At 39.5% G+C, this 22,971-nt stretch overlaps 1 protein-coding gene across 1 annotated transcript in view; it reads left to right on the top strand.

Annotated features, from left to right (window-relative positions):
- The window catches only part of Txndc16 (thioredoxin domain containing 16), a 91,488-nt gene that overhangs the window by 54,339 nt on the left and 14,178 nt on the right, over positions 1-22,971 (top strand). Inside the window, exons 12-16 of the mRNA XM_055612323.1 lie at positions 328-460; positions 3,788-3,931; positions 4,499-4,558; positions 18,035-18,203; positions 18,503-18,639. Of these exons, the coding sequence (XP_055468298.1) occupies positions 328-460; positions 3,788-3,931; positions 4,499-4,558; positions 18,035-18,203; positions 18,503-18,639 (643 nt within the window). The remainder of the gene's footprint in view (positions 1-327; positions 461-3,787; positions 3,932-4,498; positions 4,559-18,034; positions 18,204-18,502; positions 18,640-22,971) is intronic.

Raw genomic sequence — 22,971 nt, 5'->3', positions numbered from 1 at the left:
TGTGTGTGTGTGTGTGTGTGTGTGTGTGTGTGTGTGTGTGTGTGTGTGTGTATAAAAGAGTCAGGAAGCTAGAAAGGGGAGCATGAGAGGGGAGGAGGTGATCTCAAAGGAAAGGGAAGGAGGGAAAAGGGTGAAGGAATACATGTGACTAAGGAAGTAGGGGGAACTGTTTAGCAGGAGGCAGTGGACCCACAAAGAAGGTGCAAGAATGTTTCAGGACGGCAGCAGGGAAAGGCAAGTCAGCACAGAATGTTCACATGTTTGGACACGTCCTAATGAAACCTGTCACTTTTTATGCTAACTTGAAAAATTAAATAACATTTCTAGGAAGCGCCTGTGGAATACCTGGTGTTAAATGCTGTTGATTTAATAGTTTCCCATGTGAAAAATAGTATGCACATTGAAGAAAAACAAGAAACACAGGAGGATGAAGATGGAGATGAGGAAGACCCAGATCTGGGTAAGAAGTGTGAGACCCCACTCCCGGCATGGAGTGAGATATCCAGTAGATGGACTTCTTTGCTGATGTAATCCCATTCAGGAGTCTGTGAAGAAATCTGGAGAGTGTAACTTGAATCACATTTTATTGGGTTATTGGTGAGCAGATGTAAGGTGTCTTTTGTGTTTTACCGCATACCTTTATTGTTTTGTATTGGGTTTCCAGCTGCCCACATTTTTGCCTGTCTTTCACAATCAGTTCTTTTCAACTGGGCTTGTTGCATCTAACAGGTCCACACAGAGCCATGGCACATTCATTTTTACAGTTCCTACTAGAAAATGAGATTGTAATTAACATTGATATGTTTGTAGTTGTAAATGAGCCTGGATGTCAGCAGTATCACTAGCGAATTTCAGTACCATTTTAGTATTCATCAGTCACTTCGGGCTTTCATTCTTAGGGCTGACATGGCTTTCTTTGTGTCCTCTGTGAGAGCTAGCTTCACCTTCAATTTATAGATGAAGAATCTGTCTCTGTAGTTAGGACTTGCCTGAGGTCACACCAGCAGCACAGTGGGAGAGCTTGGCCTAGAACTTAAGCATCCTGACATGAGACTTATTTGCTATCATTGTTCCTAATATTTGATCATGACATTAATTATTCTGTAATTGCTGGTTTACCTTCCTCCGTGCTTGCCTAGAGTAAGTCTCTGATTCAGGGATTATGTCTTTCTTGTTTTTGTGTCCCACTTGTATTTGAATGTTCTGTGTATATCATCAGACTCTCCAAAAGGCCCCTGCCCTCCCCTGATGTGCATCCACTGTCACAATCAGCATCACCATGCTGTTCCTAATAAGAACTTTCACTGCTACCAGTGACCTGCTTGATGTTTTGATCTGAGCACTTGCTTTCTCCTGGTGTTCTCTCTCTTATGTTTTCTTCCTAGATTTCTTCTTTCCAGCTTTAAATCACCTGACCTGATTCTGCCCTCTTGCTTCTTGCTCTGTTCCTGTTTTGCTTATCTGTGCCAGTTGTCAGATGGGCACCTGCTGTTGTCTCAGTTCAGTGAGACTCCTCTCCTTAGTGGCAATTGTTTGTTTGTTTGTTTCCGAGCTTTCCTTCTGGAAATCATGGCTCCTCTTGCATCCTTCTGCCTGCCCCAGTGTGCCCTCTACAGGAGCTGCTTTCCTTGGTACCTGCTGTCTTGCCACACAGCCTGTTACTGTTTTGTGTGTGTATATGGCGGGGGTGGGGGGAGGATGCTTTTTTCTTCCTAACCTCCTATGGTATGTAATCTGTATTGGCCCTTGGTATTGTATAGTGTTATGCCCATATGCATAATCGCCCCTCTACTTTGAATCATCCCCATTTACAGAGAAGTAGAAAAGGGTGTTAGTAAAGAATGAGTCACTGTGGAACTTAGAGACAAGGACCTCCCAAAGGAAGTGGCCAAAGTATGAATTAGAATGGAGAGGCCTGGGTTCCATAAGAAGGCAACACATGGAAAAAGAAAAATGTTTAACTAGTGTAGAGTACATAGGGGAGAGGACCATTAGTAGTTTTGTTATTGAGGGTATAACTTTCTGGTGTCATGGGAGTAGGGCAGTTCTTGAGGAAATCCAGTGTACATTTCGGATTTTGTAATTTATTGAAATCAGTGTGTTTTTGTATTCAGAATGTGTTTATAACTTTATGTGTTTGGCATAAAATTCAGATTCTTGGCTTAGTTTTCTTCTTACAATTCAGACACTATTTAGTGTAGAGCAGCATTGCTCAACCTATGGGTTGTGTCTCCCTTGGGTCAATTTGAAACAATGAAAATGCATCCTGAATATTAGTTATTTACATTCTGATTCACAACAGTAGCAGAACTACTCTTATGAAATAGCAACAAAAATAATTTTATGGTTGGGGTCACTACAACATGAGGACCTGTATTGAAGGGTCGCAGCATTAGGAAGGTTGAGAACCACTGTGCTAGAGTTTTCTCTTGTCATGCAGTCTTTACAGTGCCATATCACTAATCATTTCCTTATTTATTTATTTATCTATCTATTTATTTATTTCAACTTATTCACTTTGTATCCCAGCTGTGGCCTCCTTCCTCATTTCCCATACCCACCCTTCATCCCTCATCTCCTTCTATGCCCTTCCCCTAGTCCATTGATAAGGGAGGTCCTCTTCCCCTTCTATTTGACCCTAGATATCAAGTCTCATCAGGAGTTGCTTCATTGTCTTCCTCTGTGGCCTGGTAATGCTGCACCCGCCAGGGGGAGACGGTCAAAGAGCAGGCCACTGAGTTCATGTCAAGACAGTCCCTGTTCCCATTTAAGGGAACCCACTTGGATACTGAGCTGCCATGGGCTACATCTGAGCAGGGGTTCTAGGTTATCTCCATGCATGGTCCTTGGTTGGATTATGAGTCTCTTCTGGACCCTCAGGGCCCAGTTCTTTTTCTTTCCTCTGTTGGTCTCCTTTTAGAGCTCCTGTCCCCTCCAGATCTTTCTATCTCCCCCTTCTTTCATAAAGTTTTATGGCCACTCCCCAAAGTTTGGCTGTGAGTCTCAGCCTCTGCTTCGATACCTCAATCAGTAGAGTCTTTTATTAGAGGCCCTCTGTGGTGGACTCCTGTCCTGCTCAATCCTCATTCAGTAGGGCAAACCTGATAGACAATGGAAGCAGGAGAAGAAAGGGAACAGGACATTTCCTTCTCTTAGTGCCTGTGGATGCTAAGCACTTTTATGTCTCAAAGCCTTTGCATAATTATTTGCTTGTATAAAGCACTCTGTTTTATTCTTTGCCTGGCAGACTTTAGAGCTTTTTCTTGTTAGGATCCCTCACTGTATCTTTTGCCTTCAAACTGATCAGATATTGTAATTATATCTTTATTCATTGGTGGTTTCTTGCCTACTTTTCCATTGACAGAAGTGCCACGTGGTCAAGGATAAGTTTATTTTTTAACCACTTATTCCAGGGTTTCTCACAATGCTTGGCGCACTGTAGGCTCTAAATAAATAAAAAATAAAACATGGTAGACTCCTTTAGGACTTTTAAATTAATATGGTATTAGAAATAAAGTTGCCATATTCTCATTGTTTCTAAAATGAAATTGACCAATCTGTGTTTTATGGGTCAGAAATCGTCCCAGAGTCATTAAGATATAAATTTGGGCAATTGAGAACTTTTTAAAGTATTATGCATAATTGTTTAGACATTGTGGACTCAGATATTTGTATAAAGTACCACTTTTCCTATGGTAGCTCATAATTAAATATTTAATCATGTAAATTAAACATTTAAATTAATTTATTAATTTCTGTAAATTAACTCCTTTAAAAAACATTTTAGCTGTTCAAGATGATGAAGTGGCAGGAACTGTGTACAGAGATAGGAAGAGACTCTTGCCTTTGGAGTTGACAGTGGAGTTAACAGAGGAGACATTTAATGCAACAGTCACGACCTCTGACAGCATAGTGCTCTTCTATGCTGCTTGTAAGTATGAGCTCTGAAAGGACACTGTAGGACAAAAAGGACCCTTGAAGATGGGTTTTATGTTTGCTTTCTATATATTATACATTGTAAAATGGCATAGTTTTCATGTCTCAGACTGTACACACTGAAGCATTTACTTCTGATTTTAAGAACTGATTTTTCAGGAACTGATTTTCCGTGTTTCTAAGGTATTTATTTGCAAATTGAAGGTTAATGATTAAGCTAGAAATTCAGTTATTTACTTTTCAAAACTAGTATTAATTTTAAAATTAATTATTATTTTTTAGTAATTATTTTAGATATCAATATTTTTATAGTAGTGTAGGAAATCTCTTATCTTCAAGTAATAGCCATTTCACTGTATGCAATAGGAATGAAAATACTTGTTGCATTTGGAACCTATATAAGTGAATAATATTGACTATTCTGTAGTATCTATTATTGGAAAATTTGTAGTTTTGGTAATTCCCATAAATCTCTGCATATGTTTATGTGTGTGATATAAGCATGGGTTCTGTGTAGATAAGTATGTCCTAATGTCTGTTGACTTTTCTGATATTATTGTAGGGCATGCAGTATCCATGGCATTTCTGCAATCCTATATTGATGTGGCAATTAAATTGAAAGGTATTATACTGTGGTATGCATGCTTATTTTTTGTTCCAAATATGAAACGTTCTGTGAAACTGTCTTAGAGATGCAAAGAAAAAAGCCCACATAAAATTTCAGATTGTAATGCTGAGGCTAATGAGTAGGTCAAGAGGGATGGTGGTGATACCTCCAGCAGTCTTGTTTTTTTAATCATTCAGGCCTGTTTTTATTTATTTTGAGTTTTTATTTATCCTGAGTGTTTCCACATGAAGCTGAAAATTGTCCTTTCAAGTTCTGAGAATAATTGTGTTGGAATTTTGATGGGGATTGCATTTGGTAGGATAGCCATTTTTATTATATTAATCCTACAGATCTATGACCATGGGAGATCTTTCCATCTTCTGATGTCTTCTTCAATTTCTTTCTTCAATCTCTGAAAGATTTTAGTCATACTAATCTTTTACTTCCTTGGCTAGAGCTGCCCCAAGATATTATATTGTTTTGAGGTTATTGTAAAAGGTGTTGTTTCCCTGATTTCTTACTGAGGCTGTTTGTCATTTGTATATAAGAAGGCTACTGATGTAGGCTCCTGTCCTGTTACTTGTTTTCTTCTACTTCCCATGTCCATCCCATTTGTCTTTCTAAGAGAGGATTGAACATATTACCCCGGGTCCTCTTTCTTGTTTATCTTCTTAAGGTGCATATATTTTAGTATATTTATCCTACCTTATAGGACTATATAAGCGAGTATATGCCATGTGTGTCTTTCTGTTCCTGGGATACCTCACTCAGGATGATCTTTTCTAGATCCCACCATTTGCTTCCAAATTTCATTGCTGAGTAGTATTCCATTGTGTAAACGTATCCATTCCTCCGTTGATGGACATCTGGGTTGTTTCCAGTTTCTGGCTATTACGAATAAAGCTGCTACAAACATGGTTGGGCATATGTCCTTGTTGTGTACTTGAGCATCTTTTGGATATATGTCTAGGAGTGCATAGCTGACTCTACCTAGCAGCATATCAAAGCAGATGCTGAGACTCATAACCAAATCCTTCGGTAGAGTGCATGGAATCATGTGATAAAAGGGGCCGTTAATATGACTGGGAGAGGACAGGAGCTCCACAAGGACAAAATATATCAGGGCACGGGGGTCCTCTATGAGACTGTTTCTCCAACCAAGGACCATGTATGGATATGACCTAGAAGCCCATGGTGGCTCAGTATCCAAGTGGGTTTCCCTAGTAAGGGGAACAGGAACTATTTCTGCCATGAACTCAATGACTGGCTCCTTTACCTTCCCCCACCCTCCGAGAGAGGAACAGCCTTGCTAGGCCACAGAGGAGGACATTGCAGCCAGTCCTGAAGATACCTGATAAGCTAGGGTCAGATGGAAGGGGAGGAGGACCTCCCCTAGCAGTGGACTTGGAAAGGGGCAGAGAGGAGATGAGGGAGGGAGGGAGGGAGGGATTGGGAAGGAATGAGGGAGGGGGCTACGGATAGGATACAAAGTAAATAACCTGTGATTAATATTAAAAAAATAAAAATTTATATATATATAGAAGGCTACTGGTTTTAAGTATACTTATGTATACTGTGATACCGTTGACAAACAAAGATACTTTGGCTTCTTTCTTACCTATTTGTGTCTCCTTGGTCTCCTGCAGTTGTCGTATTGCTCTAGTGAAGACTTCTAGTACTATATTGAATTGAATAGATATGGAATAAGTAGACAGTTTTGATTTATTCTTGATTTTAGTGGAAATTCTTTGAGTTATTCTTCATTTAAGTTGATGTTGGCTATGGTCTGGCTGTAAGTTGCCTTTGTTATGTTGAGGTGTGTCCCCTGTATTTCTAATATCTCCAAGTCTTTGACCCTGAAGGGGTATGGGTTTTGTCAAAGGCCTTTTTTGTTTGTTTGTTTGTTTGTTTTTGCATCTGATGAGACGATCGTGTGGTTTTTAATCTTTCAGTTTGTTTATATGGTGTATTGCATTTATCGATTTATATAGCTGAACCACCCCAGCATCTCTGGGATGAAGCCTGTGTAATCATGGCAGATGATCTTTTCTGTGCGTTCTTGGATTTAGCATTGAAGTGTTTTGTTGAGAATTTTTGCAACAGTGTTCATAATGAAAATTGGTCTGTAATTGTCTGACTTTGCTGGGTCTTTTTATGGTTGAGTTATCAGTGTACATGTGGCCTCATCAAAAGAAAGAGGCTGTGTTCCTTCTATTTTTATTTGGAATAAGTTAAGGAGTGTTGGCCTTAATTTTTCTTCAAAAGTCTTGTAGAATTTAGCGCTAAAACTGTCTGGTATTTTTTTTTCTTTTCTTTGGTTTGGAGATTTAATGACTTGTTTCTATTTCATTAGGGGTAATAGACCTGTTTAAGATCCTTATCTGGTCTTGATTTAACTTTGGTAAGTAGTATGAATAGAGAAATTTATTTATATCTTTTAGATTTTCTAGTTTGGTGGAGTATAGATTTTTAAAGTATATTATTAAGATTCTTAGGATTTCCTTAGTGTGTTTTATGTCTCCTTTTCATTCTAATTTTGTTAATTTGGATCTTCTCTCTTGCTTTTTAGTTCACTTGGCTAAGGGTTTGTCAATCTTACTATTTTTCTCAAAGAAGCAACTCTTTGTTTTATTGATTTTTTTAAAGTAATACTGTTGTGGTATCATTTCTTTTTTATTGATTTCAGCTGAGTATGATTTCTTGCTGTTTACTCCTTTTGGTTGTGATTTTTTTTCTTTTTTTTAGAGCTCGTTGTTGTGCTGTTAAGTTGCTAGTAAGAGATCTATCCAATTTCTTTACGTAGGTAGTGCTATGAACTTTCCTCTTAACACTGCCATCATTGTGTTCCATAAATTTTGGTATGTTCTGATTTCATTTTGGCTGTTCTGGAATTCACTCTGTTTTTAAAATTTTTTTAATCACGTCACAGACTTAACCCAGCCCACTCCCTTCTTTTCTCCCAGTCATGCCTCTTTCCCCCCATTCTCCCCTCACCTTCTTCTCAGAGAAGGGTAGGCCCTCAAGGGGTACCAACCTATCCTGACACCTCAAGTCCAGCAGGACTAAGTGCTGGAACTCACTCTGTAGACCAGGCTGGCCTCAAATTCACAGAGATCTGCCTGTCTTTGCCTCCTGAGTTCTGGGACTAAAGATGTGTGAAACCAACCACCACCTGGTCATGATTTTATTTTCAGTTAGTTTTAGAAAGTTTTTAATTTTTCCTAATTTCTGTCTTGACCCATTTTGCATTCATGATTGTTCAGCTTCTGTGAATTTGTAAGCTTCTTATTGGTTCTGTTGTTGATATATAGCTTTAATATGTAGATAGGATGCGTGGTGTTATTTCAGTTTCTTTCTTTCTTTCCTCCCTCCATCCCTCCCTCCTTCCTTTCTTCCTTCCTTTTTCTTTCACCTGTTGAGATTTGACTTGTGTCCAAGTATGTGGTCCATTTTTGAGAAAGTTCTATGAGCTTCTGAGAAGAAAGCTTTTTTTTTTTGGACATGTGTGTTCTGGTGAAATGTTCTGTAAGTATCTTTTAGGTCCATTAGTTCATGATGTCAATTTGTTCCAGTATTTCTCTGTTTACTATTTAGTCTAGATGACCGATTAATTGGTGAGAGTGGGGTGTTGAAGTCTTCTACTATCACTGAGTTGGGGTTAATATATGAGTTAAACTGTAGCAGTGCTTGTCTTATAAACTTGAGTGCCCTTGTGTAGTTCACAGATATTAAGAATTGCAATGTCGTCTTGGCTGATTTTTCCTTTGATGACTGTGATGTCCTTCCCTATCTCTTCTCATTAGTTTTGGGTTGAAGTCTATTTTATCAGATAGTAAATATGGCTACACTAGCTTGTTTCATAGGCCCATTTGCTTAGAATATCTTTTTCTATCCTTTTACTCTGAGGTAATGTCTATCTTTGATGTTAAAGTTTCTTTCTTGGATACAACAGAAGGATGGATCCTGTTTTTGAGCCTATTTTGTTAGTCTGTGTCTTTTTATTAGGGAATTGAGACCATTGATGTTGAGAGTTGTCAGAGATCGTTGTTGACTTCTGTTATTTTGTTCTTGTGATGTGTTTTTCCCCCTTTTGATTTACTCATTTGGTGTTATGTATTTCTTGTGTTTTCTTGGTTGTGGTTAACTTCTTCAAGTGGAATTTTTTTCTTCTATAGAGCCGTATTTGTAGATAATCCTTAAATTTTGTTTTATTGTGGAATGTCTTTCTCCATCTATTGTTATTGAAAGTTTTACTGGGTATAGTAGTCTGTGCTGGCATCTGTGGTCGCTTAGAGTTTGTAAAATATCTGTGGTCTCTTAGAATTTGTAAAATATTCTTTTCAGGACCCTCTGGCTTTTAGAGTCTCCGTTGAGAGGTCAGGTGCTATTCTAATAGGTCTGCCTTTATATGTTACCTGGCCTTTTTTTCCTTGCAGCTTTTAATATTCTTTCTTTGTTCTTTACATTTAGTGTTTGCATTATAATGTGTCATGGGGAATGTCTTTTCTGGTCCAGTCTCTTTCGTGTTCTGTGTGCTTCCTGTGCCTTGATAGACACCTCCTTTTTTAGGTTAGGGAAAATTTCTCTTACTAGTTTGTTGAAAATATTTTATGTGCCTTCGACCTGTGTTTTCTTCTATTCCTGTTGTTTATAAATTTGGTCTTTTTGTAGTGTCCCAGATTTCCTGGATGTTTTGGGCCTTGAGTTTCAGAAAAATTACTATTTGATTTGAGCAAGGAATCCATTTCTTTTATCTTGTCTTCTATGCTTCAGACTCTGTCTTCTATCTTTTGTAGTCTAGTGGGGAGGCTTGCCTCTGAGATTCAGTTTTGAGTTTCTAAATATTTTGTTTCTAGATTTTCCTCAGTTTGTGTTTTCTTTATTCATTCCATTTCTACATTCAGGTCTTGAACTGTTTTCTTCATTTTCTTCCACTGTTGGTTTGTGTTTTCAAAGACTAATGGATTTATTTGTTTTCCCTTTAAGGTCCTTTACCATAGTCATACAGGCTGAATTGGAGTCCTTGTCTTCTGCTTCATCTATATAGCATTTTTCAGGGCCTGCTGTGATATTAGTGGTGACATTTGTCTTGGCTGATACTGATTGTGTTTTTATGTCAATGTCTAGGCATCTGGGTTTGGGATGTTTGTAATTCAAAGTCCTGATATTAGGTCTTATCTTTGTTGGACTGGTATTCTGTTCCTTGGTTTCTGTTGCCTTCTCTGGTTCTTAGGAGACTGTGATGGCTATGGATTGCCTGGTAGAGAATGCTTCTGAGATCCTGCCAGGTGTGGTCAGATAGAAGGTGGGAATTTTTGGTATTGGGAGCTGACACTTAGGCTTGGAGATGGGCTTGAAGAGGGGTTGATGGAGTCCATAGAAGGGAGGAAAGCAGGGTGTTCTACTCGTTTAAGCTTCACACCCTAGGATTGGTAGCAGAGAGTGAGGAGAAGCCACAGCAAGTAGTCTGCTACTGCACTGGGTATCAGACTAGGCAACTGGATTTGGAGAAGGGGGGAGTGAAGATCTGAAAACTGCCTACCTATGTCCTGGGCAGCATGGCAGGGTGGGTTCCCAAGGGTGGGTTGTTGCCGGCTGATACAAATGGGTGGGATGGTAAGAAAGGATATAGATCTTTGTGATCCTCTAGACATGGGGTCAGAGAGGAAGGGAAGGCTGTAGTAGGTGATCTGCTACAGAGCTGGGGATGAGACAGAAGGATTGGATTTAAAGTAAAATGAAGGTTTGAAGAGGTCCTACCTGCTTCCCTGTGTGGCCTTTGTGGCTGGTGGATTGCAGGGAATTAGTTTTCTTGCTTTCTATAGCTATGATAAATCACCTTGGCCAAAAGCAACTTAGGGCAAGAAGGTTTATTTCTTCTTAAAGCTTGCAGCCCTTGAAAGGAAAGGGCTTTCCTTTCATGAAAGGAAATCAGGGCAGGAATTTGATGGCAGGACATGAAGGAATGTTGCTTACCAGATTGTTCTCCATGGCTTTCCTAGCCTGCTTTTATATACAACCCAGGACTCCCTGCCCAGGTTGAGCTGTGCCCTTGTACATCAGCTGTTAAGACAGTACCCCATAGATTTGCCTACAGGTCAGTTTTATGAAGGCATTTTTCTCAGTTATGATTCCTTCTCAGATATGCCTACATTTGTGTCAAGTCGATAAAAAAAACCAACCAACACAGTTAAATCAATAACAATTTGTGTTTTGCAGCTGTGTTGACCCCATATAGGTTAAATACTCTGTACCTGAAAAAGTAAGGATTTTAGATTTTATTTGATTTTGCATCTGTATTGACCTCTACACGGGTTAAATATTCTGAGGAACAGAAGTATTTTATATTTATTTTAATTTGGAAATAAATTAAATTTTAATTTATTTTAATTTTATATAAAACTTATATAATGATATATCTTGAGTATGAGACCAAAATCTAAACATAAAATTTATTTGAGATTCACATACATTCTGTAAACATAGCATCAAGGTAATTTTAGTCAGTATTTTTCTGATTGTACTTTATCATATTAGCCTGTGGAATTTTCTACTTGTGGTGTTACATGAACACCCAACAATGTTCAGATTTTGGAGCATTTTATACCTAATATTTTTGTTGTAGCTGGGATCTCTAGAGGAACAGAACCAGTAGAATGAGTATATTAAAAGGAGAGTTATTAGATCGGCTTACATGATATGGTTGATAATCCAGCAGTGGCTGTTTTCAAATGGAAGGCCTGAGAGCCCAGTAGCTCCCCAGCCCATGAAGCTGGGTGCTTTGGTTCCAGTGATGCTGAAGGGTTCCTGCAGAGCTACCAGTCTTCCATCTGTATTGAAGCTTAAACAAGTTAGGTCTGACAGCAGAAAGGAACGGTTCAGCAGTAAAGGCAGCAACAACTGAGTAGGTGGATTTTCCAACAGGGTGAATTCACTCACCTGAGAGACATGAAAGCAGTGAAGCAGAAGCAAAGCCTTTTCCTCAGGAGGTGCTGCTGACATTCAGGGTGGGCGTTTTTACTTCACGTAATCTGATCAAGGAAATCCTTTGCAGGTGTGACCAGTAGCTTACCTCTCAACTAATTCTAGATCCAGTTAAACTGACAACCGATAATAACCATCACAACTCCACGCCTTTGCCAACCCAACACCCAACTATATCTCCACGTCATGTTTAATTTCCCGGTGAAAACAGTAACAAGTCATAATTCTGTCTATTGTATTGTCACACAATCACCATTTCCCTTGAGATTAGGTGAAAAAAATTCCTTGAGGAATGCCTAGTCTTTTAGTGTTCCATGACTTTGGTACTATAGATTTATGCCAGTTATTGATATTACCTCCATCAGTGTTACAGCACATGATGCAGAAATAGACGAAAGAGAACACAAATATCTATTTTGTGTGTGCATGTGCATGCACAAGCATGTTTTAAATAAAATGACACAAACATTAGTAACCTAATCCTCATTTCTGTAGCTGCTCATATGGCCTGAGCTGGTGCTTGTAACGTCCTTCTTCTCCTCATTCTGTATTTCTTCCACCTGAGCAAGTACCTCAGCAAGTCTTTGTTCTGTCCCTAGAGGAGTGAGCCATACCTTTATTCTGAAATGTTTGGGCTGTATTTTCCCATTGATCTTAATCATAGGGCACTTTTCATAATACAGTAATTTCTTTTTTAGTCTGCTAACTCAAACAAATGAAGGGTCCTAAGTGGACATGGAAAGTCTTAATTTCTGTATCTGTGGAATGTAGGTTATACTTCTGGCAGAAGTTCTCCATCTGGAACTAGAATATCAAGGATAGCAGAGCAAAGTCACAGGAACGGGAAGCAAGACTTTTCTAGTGGGTTGCTAGAAGTGGTGGGGAGTGGCTTCATTCCCATTTCCATCATTTGATTCCTAGACGCCTGAATCCTGATTGTAGGAGAAATGGTACCCTATATTGGATGCTGATTCAGAGCATATACAACTTTCTAGAGAACTCTTCTCCAGCCCTCCAGGCCAGTGTCACTAGTTGACACTATAACTGCATCTTTAAAAGGACATTCTACCTAGCCACTTCAGAAGGCTGGGGAACATGGTAAAGACCAGTGAATTCTGTGTGCAGTAACTGTGCAGAATATCATGATAGTGGATAAGGCCACCTTTGAGTTGATAAATGTAATGTCATGATGCTGGCTAAAGCCTTCTGTGAGTTCGTGGCTGGAGTATCATGATGGTGAATAATAAATAGCTCTCTCAGAAGAATTACATGCAGGAGGGGCAGATCCACAGCCAAAATAACTGTTTGGTTAAGAGTGAATGCTGCCTTTTCCAACAGGGGTCAGTGTAGTCAGTCTACCACCGGGTTGCTAACTGGTCACCCTGGGGAATGCTGCCATAGAAAAGGGGCTCAGTGTTGGTCTCTACTACCAGCAAATTTGGCACTTAGGAGCAGCTGTAGCTTGGTCAGCTTTGGTGAGTGGTAGTCCATGTTGCTGAGCCCTTGTGGATAGCCTCCATCTCTACAACCATGGGTCCACAGGATGGCCAGGGGAAGAGGCTGCCTCTCCACAGACCAGGCTATCCTATCTATTTGGTTATTGAACTCATGGGCTTATCTCACCTTTTGATGGGCATTTACATGGGACACAAGTGTCTGCATCTTTTACCCATTTGGTGAGATCTAGCCACATAACCTATTCCCCAGATGTCTTTCTAACCAATTTTCAATCAAACTCCTTCTAAGTCCTCAACTATCCAGCCAGACCATTGAGTTTAATACATAAACACATATCTGACCATCCTCTTTCCATATGCACTACCCAAAGGATACTCAACTTGTACCATAAAATTTTAAATTATAAAAATATTGTAGTACTTTGGACATTCATTCTATACTCTGTCTTTGTTGTTGGCCTCTTCAGAAAAAGCCATTTTTTAGTTCAAGATTATGAACATTTTTTTGTTCAGCCACAAGGTGGCAGCAAATGTCAGATTTTTATACTTAGTCATTTTATCAAAGGAACCACCCCCTTTCAGATTAGAAATTCTTTTTGAAATTAATATGTTAGTGAAATTTACGGAATACAGTTCTGTAGGCATGTCAGCTTATTAGACTGTTGACTGAAATATAAATCAACAAGGAATCCACTTTTTAAAAACTAATTCCTTCAGTATAAGGACTCCTATAACTTAAAATAACATGTATCAGTGCTCTTATTCATGTAAAAAGAAAATAAAAGTTTTCAGTTGGAGACAACAGTTTGGGAGGGACTCACACATGGAGGACAGTTGCTGTGGAAAGGAAGCGTGTAGTAGTGTTCACTGGGTTCCACATTTCAGTAGCAGCTATGAAGCTCGGCATGAGCATGCATCACTGGGGCAGAGCAGTGCAAGCAAATGGCCAGCAGGCCTGCCTTTAGAAGGGATGCATCTTTATTAGTTCATTTGATGTCCAGGTAGTAATATGCTTTAGCTCAACCCTTTTTAATCTGTCTGCAAAGAAATGTCAATATTCATTCCCACCTTTTTTATGGGATGTGTGCTTGTGAAGTTCCGCCACTGCAGTGGTGACTCTCACTGCTTCTGGTTGTTAAGCAGAGGCAACATTAAATCTGAAGTGATGGTCTTACTTTAATCCTTTAAAGCATAAGGGTGATTTCCATATCCAGACCTTTTAACAGCAGTGATAGCTGCTCTTCCAGAGCACCTACATGGCAGCTCACAACTGTCTGTAACTGTAGTCCCAGGAGATCTGATGCCCCCTTCTGACCTCCATGGGAACCAGGCATGCCCATGGTGCACAAACATACACTCAGACAGAAAAGCACACACAAAATAAATACATTGAGAACTTTTAAATTATAAAAATATAAAACAATACATGTTTATAATTTGAATCATACAGTTTTGTTATACATGGATGATGTCCTAAATTAATACAGAGTCTTTTTTTTTTTTTTTTGCATATTACATCCCGAGGGGAGCCTCCTCACTTCTCTCCTCCCAGTCCCCCCTTGCTCTTCCCGACTTCTCCTCTCCCTTTTCTCCCAGAAAAAGGGGAGCCCCTTTTCCCCATATAAGCCTTCCTCAGTACATCAAGTCACATCTGGGATGAGCACATCCTCATCCACTGAGGCCAGGCAAGGCAACCCTGCCAGGGGGAAGTGAAGAAGTGATCCAAAAGCAGACAATAGGGTCAATGTTAGAAACAGGCCCCCCTTGTCCCCTCTCCACTCTACTTGCCAGGTGACCCACGTGAAGACCAAGCTGCCCATCTGCTACGGCCACATAATGTTCAGGGGACTTAGGTCCAGACCATACATGCTCCTTAGTTGGTATCTTAGTCTCTGTAAGCCCCTGTGGATCTGTGTTAGTTATCTCTGTTGCTCTTCTTGTGGGGTTCCTGTCCCCTCTAGGTCTTTTCTGTCTTTCCCCTAGCCCTCCCCAGCTCTGCCCCATGTTTGGCTGCAAGTCCCAGTATCTGTCTCAATCTGCTGCTGGGTAGAGCATCCCAAATGGTAGTCATGTTAGGCTCCTGTCTGCAAGCATAGTAGAGCATCATTAATAGTGTCAGGGGCTGGCTCTCTACCACAGTGGGTCTTAGGTTAGGCTAATCATTGATTAGATGTTTCCTCAGTCTTGATACGTTTCTTTTTTTTTTAATTTTATTTTTTTCTTATCAGTTACATTTTATTAACTCTGTATCCCAGCCGTATCCTACTCTCTCATTCCCTCCCAATCCCACCCTTCCTCCCTCATCTCCACCGTGCCCCTTTCCAAGTCCATTGATGGGGGGGGGGACCTCCTCCCCATTCATCTGATCCTGTTTATCAGATATCTTCAGGACTGGCTGCAAAGCCGTCCTCTGTGGCCTAACAGGACTGCTCTTCCCTTGGGGGGTGGGGAGGTCAAAGAGCCAGTCATTGAGTTCCTGTTAGAAATAGTCCTTGTTCCCCTCACTATGGAAAGCCAATTGGTTACTGAGCTACCACAGGCTACATCTGAGCAGAGGCTCTAGGTTATATCCATACATGGACCTTGTTTGAATGTCAGTCTCAGAAAAGACCCTGTGCCCAGATATATTTGGGCCTTGTGGAGCTCCTATCCTTTCCCCATCAAACTAACTCCCCTTCTTTCATATGATTCCCTGTACTCTGCCGAAGGTTTGGTCATGATTCTTTGTATCTGCTTTGAAAACACTGCTAGTTAGAGTCTTTCAGATGCGCTCAGTAGACTCCTGTCATACATTCAATGCACATCCCATCTGTCTTTCTAAGCGAGGATTGATCATCTTACCCCATGTCCGCTCTCTTGATTATCTTTTTTAGGTGTATAGATTTCATTATGTTTATTATATCTTATAGGTCTATATAAGTGAGTATATACCGTGTTTGTCTTTCTCCTTCTGGGATATTTCACTCAGCATGATCTTTCTAGATCCCACCATTTGCCTGCAAATTTCATGATTTCCTTCTTTTTGATTGCTGAGTAGTATTCCATTGTGTAAAAATACCACAATTTCTGTACCCATTCCTCCGTTGATGGACATCTGGGTTGTTTCCAGGTTCTGGCTATTACAAATAAAGCTGCTATAAACATGGTTGAGCAAGTATCCCTTTTGTGTACTTGAGCAAACTTTGGGTATATACCTAGCAGTGGTATAGCTGGGTATTGAGGAAGCACTATTCCTAATTGTCTGAGAAAGCGCCAGATAGATTTCCAGAGTGGTTGTACCAGTTTGCATTCCCACCAGCAGTGGAGGAGGGTTCCCCTTTCTCCACAACTTCTCCAGCATGTGTTGTCACTTGAGTTTTTTATCTTGGCCATTCTGATGGGTGTAAGGTGAAATCTCAGGGTCGTTTTGATTTGCATTTCCCTGATGGCTAAAGAGGTTGAGCATTTCTTTAAGTGTTTCTCTGCCATTCGATATTCCTCTGTCAAGCATTCTCTGTTTAGCTCTGTTCCCCATTTTTTAAGTGGATTACTTGGTTTGCTGCTTTTCAGCTTCTTTAGTTCTTTGTATATACTGGATATTAGTCCTCTGTCAGATAAAGGGTTAATGAAGATTCTTTTTCAATCTGTAGGCAGTCGGGTTTTTTTTGTTTTGTTTTGTTTTTTTTTTTATGACGGTGTCCTTTGCTTTACAGAAGCTTTTCAGTTTCACGAGGTCCCATTTATTGATTGTTGCTCTTAGAGCCTGTGCTGTTGGTGTTCTGTTCAGGAAGTTGTCTCCTGTGCCAATGAGTTCAGATTTCTTAATATAATACATTAACTCTTACTTTTTTATTAGAGTGAATTTCTTTTTTTTCTTAGCTTAATTATGTGGCACTTGTATTAGTTAATTTTTTTTTTATAATCACTTTTCACCCAATGATCTCTTTCAGAGAACTTTATATGTTTTGTTGTTGAACAAGTTAAGAATGTATGCTTTATGTCCTGTGCATTTTCCTGGGCTGAAAAGAGATGATGGTATTTAGATGGAGATGATAGCTGAGCCCTAGATGGGTGCCTTTATGAGAAGAGTACATGCATAGTCCCTTCTTCCAAGGAGTTCTCTTCATAGAGACAGACATTATTCAGATAGTGCAGATGAACACAGCTACAAAACGATGTAAGGAAGGGAGTAATGTAGTTCTGTCATAGCATTCAGCAAAGGGACTTGGTGGAAATGAGGTGCCAGGCAAGGTGCCCATGAAGTAGTGTTATGTTGACACATACCTACCCCTACAAAGCTTGGTGGGAATGGGCTGGTAGCAAAGGAGGGATGGGCGATAGGTGAGGAGGAGTTTGCTGGCACCAGAACAGATTTGAGTTTGAAAATGGTATCTCTAGCAATATTTTAGAGATAACTGAATCTGAAAAATGAATTAGAAGCCTATTGCAGTTATCCAGAAAAAAAGATTAATGGCATTAAATATAAAAGAATTGGAAACATGAAATTTGAATGGTAAAATTAAAAAGGTGCAGAAACTGATTGGGTAGGCATGGGAGACTTCAGAACAGGGAGAGGAAAAAAGTGTTCCTTAGTTGCACAAGAGTGGCCTCCTTCAGTACTATGCGGAATGGAAACTGTATTTAGTTTCAGACATGTAGAGTTTTAGGATGTGTTCATTCACAGGTGATAGAAATGCCACTAAAGATAGCTGAGTCTGGAACTTCAAGGAGAAGTTCAGGCCAGAGATACAAGTTTAGGTTGCATTGGATTGTTGGTGGTTGAAAAAGAAATTGTAGAGCAAGAGAAAAAGTGGTTTAAACTCAGACTTAAGAAGGTCCCAACTCCAGTAATAGAAGAGCCTACAGAAGGGTCCAAAAGGGAGAAGCTCTAGAGACAGGAAAATACCAACAGGAAGGAAGGTCTCACAGAGATCAGGGGAAGAGAGTTCTAAAGGAGTATGTCATGCTGAGCATACACTTAACATGAGTGGGATTAGAAGATGGTGAAACTAAGCAGTGAGTATTCTGCATTAGTGTTTGTAAAGTATGCATTTTTCTTCCTTTAATTCAGGCACATCCACTTTCCTTCTCACTAGAATAGATTGTGCAGATTGGTCTGAAGTATGTGCAAAGCAAAATGTTACTGCATTTCCTGTGGTAAAGTTGTATAAGGAAGGTGAGAGTCCAGTGTCTTATGCTGGTATGTTGGGAACTAAAGATCTCCTGAAGTTTATCCAGATGTAAGTATTCAGCTTCACTCTGAGATTTCTAAGTTTGTGGTCTGTAGTTCTAACTCCATATTTTGTTGACATGCTTTTCATAGGTTCAAGGGTACTAGAGCTAAGATCACAGACTAAACACTGATAATGAGGCTTTGTGCATGTTCTGCCATTCTCGTTTAATGAGACAGATGTTTTTGAAAAGAATAATTTTGTCCAGTAGTCTATGTAATTTATTGTTTGCTAGGTTCTTTAAGTTTTTTGCAAACTGTAAAATATCTTTAAAAATTAATTTTGAGCATAGTTATATATTTATCCAGAAACAGAATCTCTTGTCCAGTGAACATAGCATCCATCCAAGAAGCAGAAAAATACTTACATGGGGAGTTATATAAAGACCTGTTCAGCTCTACTAGTATGTCAGTACTGGGGCTCTTTAGTCCAGCCATGACATCAGGTAAGTAGAGTTGAGCTCTCACTTTTTAATTTCATGTATGCTTTGTGCATGTGTGTTTACCTGTGAGTACATCTGTAGAGGCTAGAGGTTGACACTAGGTGTCCACCTTATATTTTGAGGCAGAGTCTCTTACTAAACCCAGAGCTCACAAATTGGCTGCACTGGTTGGTCAACAAGCCCTGGGCATCCTCCTGTCTCCAGCTCTCAGTGCTGGGATTTCAGATGCACACTGCTATGCCTGGCTTTCTTTCTTTTTTTTTTTTTTTTTAGTGTAGGCGTTATTAGTCATATATGTAAACTCTGGCACATTTTATGTACATTATTTATGGTATACTTGTTAAACATATACAAAATATTTAATTTACTATTACCAGAATTCATACAGTAAGACTGTGCATTATTTGGAAATATTATGTCCCATTTTGTATTATTTTGTTTTGCTTCGATGTGTGTATGTGGTTGTGTTTTGTAATGTGTGCATTTGTGTGCATATTAAGAACAGTTAACATGAGATTTTTTTTAATGTAGGTTCTGGTGATCAAACTAGGGTTCCTCAGTAACTACTGAGCTGTCTCTTTAGTCCAAACTAAGCCTTTAAATCTCATGGTTTATTTTTACTATGTTAATCCTGCCAAGCCATGAGCATGGAGATCTTTCCATCTTCTCATATCTTCTTCTAATTCTTTCTTCAGAGACTTGAAATTTTTTTTCATACAAGTCTTTGACTTGCTTGGTTAGGGTTACACCAAGGTACTTTATGTCATTTGTGGCTATTGTGAAGAGTATTGTTTCCTTAATTTCTTTATTAGCCTTTTTGTCTTTTGTATATAGGAGGGCAACTGATATTTTTAAGTTAATTTTGTATCTGGCCACGTTGCTGAAGGTGTTTATCAGCTGTAGGAGTTCCCTGGTAGAATTTTTGGGGTCACTTAGGTATGCTATCATATCATCTGCAAATAGTGATAACTTGACTTCCTCCTTTCCAATCTGTATCCCCATGATCTCCTTCAACTGTCTAATTGCTCTAGCAAGGACTTCCAGAACTATGTTGAAGAGATATGGAGAAAGTGGGCAGCCTTGCCTTGTCCCTGATTTCGGTGGGATTGTTTTAAGTTTCTCTCCATTTAATTTGATGTTGGCTATAGGCTTGCTGTATGTTTCCTTTACTATGTTTAGATAAGTGCCTTGTATCCCTGGTCTCTCCAATACTTTAAACATGAATGGATGTTGGATTACCGAAAGCAAAAAAAAAGATTCAATGCAATTCCCATCAAATTACCAACACAATTCTTTACAGACCTTGAAAGAAAAATTCTCAACTTCGTTTGGAGTAACAAGAAACCCAGAATTGCTAAAATAATACTCTACAATAAAAGATCTTCTGGAGGTATCTCCATCCCTGATCTTAAGCTGTACTGCAGAGCAACAATAATAAAAACTGCATGGTACTGGCATAGAAACAAAATGGTGGATCAGTGGAACCAAACAGAAGACCCAGAAATAAACCCACACACTTATGGATACCTGATTTTTGACAAAGATACCAAAACCATACAATGGAAAAAAGATAGCATCTTCAACAACTGGTGCTGGTCTAACTGGATGTTTACATGTAGAAAAATGCGAATAGGTCCATACTTATCACCCTGCACAAAACTGAAGTCCAAGTGGATCAAAGACCTCAACATAAAACTAGACACATTAAATTGGATAGAAGAAAAAGTGGGGAATACCCTAGAACTCACTGGTACAGGAGACAACTTCCTGAACAGAACACCAACAGCACAGGCTCTAAGAGCAACAATCAATCAATGGGACCTCATGAAACTGAAAAGCTTCTGTAAAGCAAAGGACACCGTCATCAAAACAAAATGATAGCCTACAGACTGGGAAAGAATCTTCACCAACCCTCTATCTGACAGAGGGCTAATATCCAGTATATATAAAGAACTAAAGAAGCTGAAAAGCAACAAACCAAGTAATCCAATTAAAAAATGGGGAAGAGAGCTAAACAGAGAATTCTCGATAGAGGAATATTGAAAGGCAGAGAAACACTTAAAGAAATGCTCAACCTCATTAGCCATCAGGGAAATGCAAACCAAAATGACCCTGAGATTTCACCTTATACCCATCAGAATGGCCAAGATCAAAAACTCAAATGACAACACATGCTGGAGAGGTTGTGGAGAAAGGGGAACCCTCCTCCACTGGTGGTGGAATGTAAACTTGTACAACCACTCTGGAAAGCAATCTGGTGCTTTCTCAGACAACTAGGAATAGCGCTTCCTCAAGATCCAGCCATACCACTCCTAGGCATATATCTTAAAGAGGCTCAAGTACACAATAAGGACATTTGTTCAACCATGTTTGTAACAGCTGTATTTGTAATAGCCAGAAGCTGGTACATCTACACAATGGAATATTACGCAGCAATGAAAAATAAGGAAATCATGAAATTTACAGGTAAATGGTGGGAACTGAGTGAGCTGTCCCAGAAACAAAGACACACACGGCATATACTCACTCATATAGACATATAATATAGAATAAACCTACTAAAATCTGTACACCTAAAGAAACCAATCTAGAGGGAGGACCCTGACTAAAATGCTTAATCTCCATCCCAAAAGGCAAAGAGGATGGACATCAGACGAAGAAGAAAACAGGAAACAAGTTAGAAACCTGCCACAGAGGGCCTCTGAAAGGCTCTGCCCTGTGGACTATCAAAGCAGATGCTGAGAGTTATGGCCAACTGTTGGGCAGAATGCATGGAATCTTACGTAAGAGGTAGGAAATAGTAAGATCTGGAGAGGACAGGAACTCCACAAGGAGAGCAACAGAACCAGAAATTTGAACACAGGGGTCTTTCCAGAGACTCATACTCCAACCAAGTACCACGTATGGAGATAACCTAGAACCCCTGCACAGATGTAGCCCATGGCAGTTCAGTGTCCAAGTGGGTTACATAGTAATGAGAAGAGGGACTGCCTCTGACATAAACTGATTGACCTGCTCATTGATCACCTCCCCCTGAAGGGGGGAGCAACCTTACCAGGGGACAGAAGATGACAATGCAGCCACTCCTGATGAGATCTGATAGACTAAGATCAGAAGGAAGGAGAGGGGGACCTCCCCTATCAGTGGACTTGGGAAGGGGCATGTGTGAAGAAGGGGGAGGGAAGGTGAAATTAGGAGGGGAGGAGGAAGGGGTTTATGGGGGCGATACAAAGTGAATAAAGTGTAATTAATAAAAGTTAATAAAGTAAAAAAAAATCTCATGGTTTAAACACTCATTGCTTAAGAGTTGTTTGAAAGAATATTTTCTTACAGAGAATTTTAAATATATAGAGAAATTTGAAGAAAAGTTGTTTTTTTTTTTTCTCTACTGTGCCCAATTACTTGACAAGAAGCAGTTTAAAGGAGGAGACTTGCTTTTACTCAGTTTGGGAATATGGCCTGGCACCATGGCAGGGAAGGAGTGGAGGCAAGAGGGAGCTGGCAGGCCAAAAAGTGAGATGAATGTCCATGCTCAAAGTCTCTTTCCCCATCTTTTTTTTTTTTTTTTCTGAATTTTCATTTCTTTTTTTTCTTTTATTGAAGGTAGATTTTTTCATACAGGGTATCTTGATTATGGTTTCCCCTCTACCTACTCCTCCTGGTTTGGGTTCCTCTTCACCTTTCCTCCTATCTGGATCCACCCTTTTTCTGTCTCCCATTAGAAAAGAATCAGCATCTGAGAAATAATGAAATAAAAGACAAAACAAAACCAACCAAAGCAAAAAAGCTCACAAGTCACGAGAGAGAAATAGAAGCCTAGATGCACTTGTTCACACTAGCTCACACCCAGAAGTTTGTCCACTCCTGCCTTAGACCTGAGGTTCTCAGCTGTCCAAAAGCTATAACCCTTTAATCCAGTTCCTCAGGTTGTGATGACCCCAGCCACAAAATTGCCTTGTTGCTACTTCATAACTATAATTGTGCCACTGTTGTGAATTTTAATATAAATATCTGATATTTCCAGGGTCTTAGGTGACCCCCTATGAAAGAGTAATTTAACCTCCCAAGGAGACACACCATACAGGTTGAGAACTATTGCCTTAGACTTTAAAAAATCTAGTCAATTAGGATAACCATCACAGATTTGCTCTTAAGTTTGAGGTCATTCTTTCCATTCTTTTTCTGTATACCTAAAGATTGTTTATTTATATTTTTATTTTAATGCTTTTAGGCTAAAACAGCATGTCTGAGTTAATATCTTTTTATTTTAGTTATATGAGTATATTTTCTTCATCTGATTAGTATTATTCATAAATGTTATGGCTTCATAGTTTG

The sequence above is a fragment of the Psammomys obesus genome, unplaced genomic scaffold, assembly GCF_907164565.1.
Source record: "Psammomys obesus unplaced genomic scaffold, mPsaObe1.curated_primary_1811, whole genome shotgun sequence".
In the NCBI taxonomy this organism is placed as follows: Eukaryota; Metazoa; Chordata; class Mammalia; order Rodentia; family Muridae; genus Psammomys; species Psammomys obesus.
This window is presented reverse-complemented; position numbering and strand designations above follow the sequence as displayed.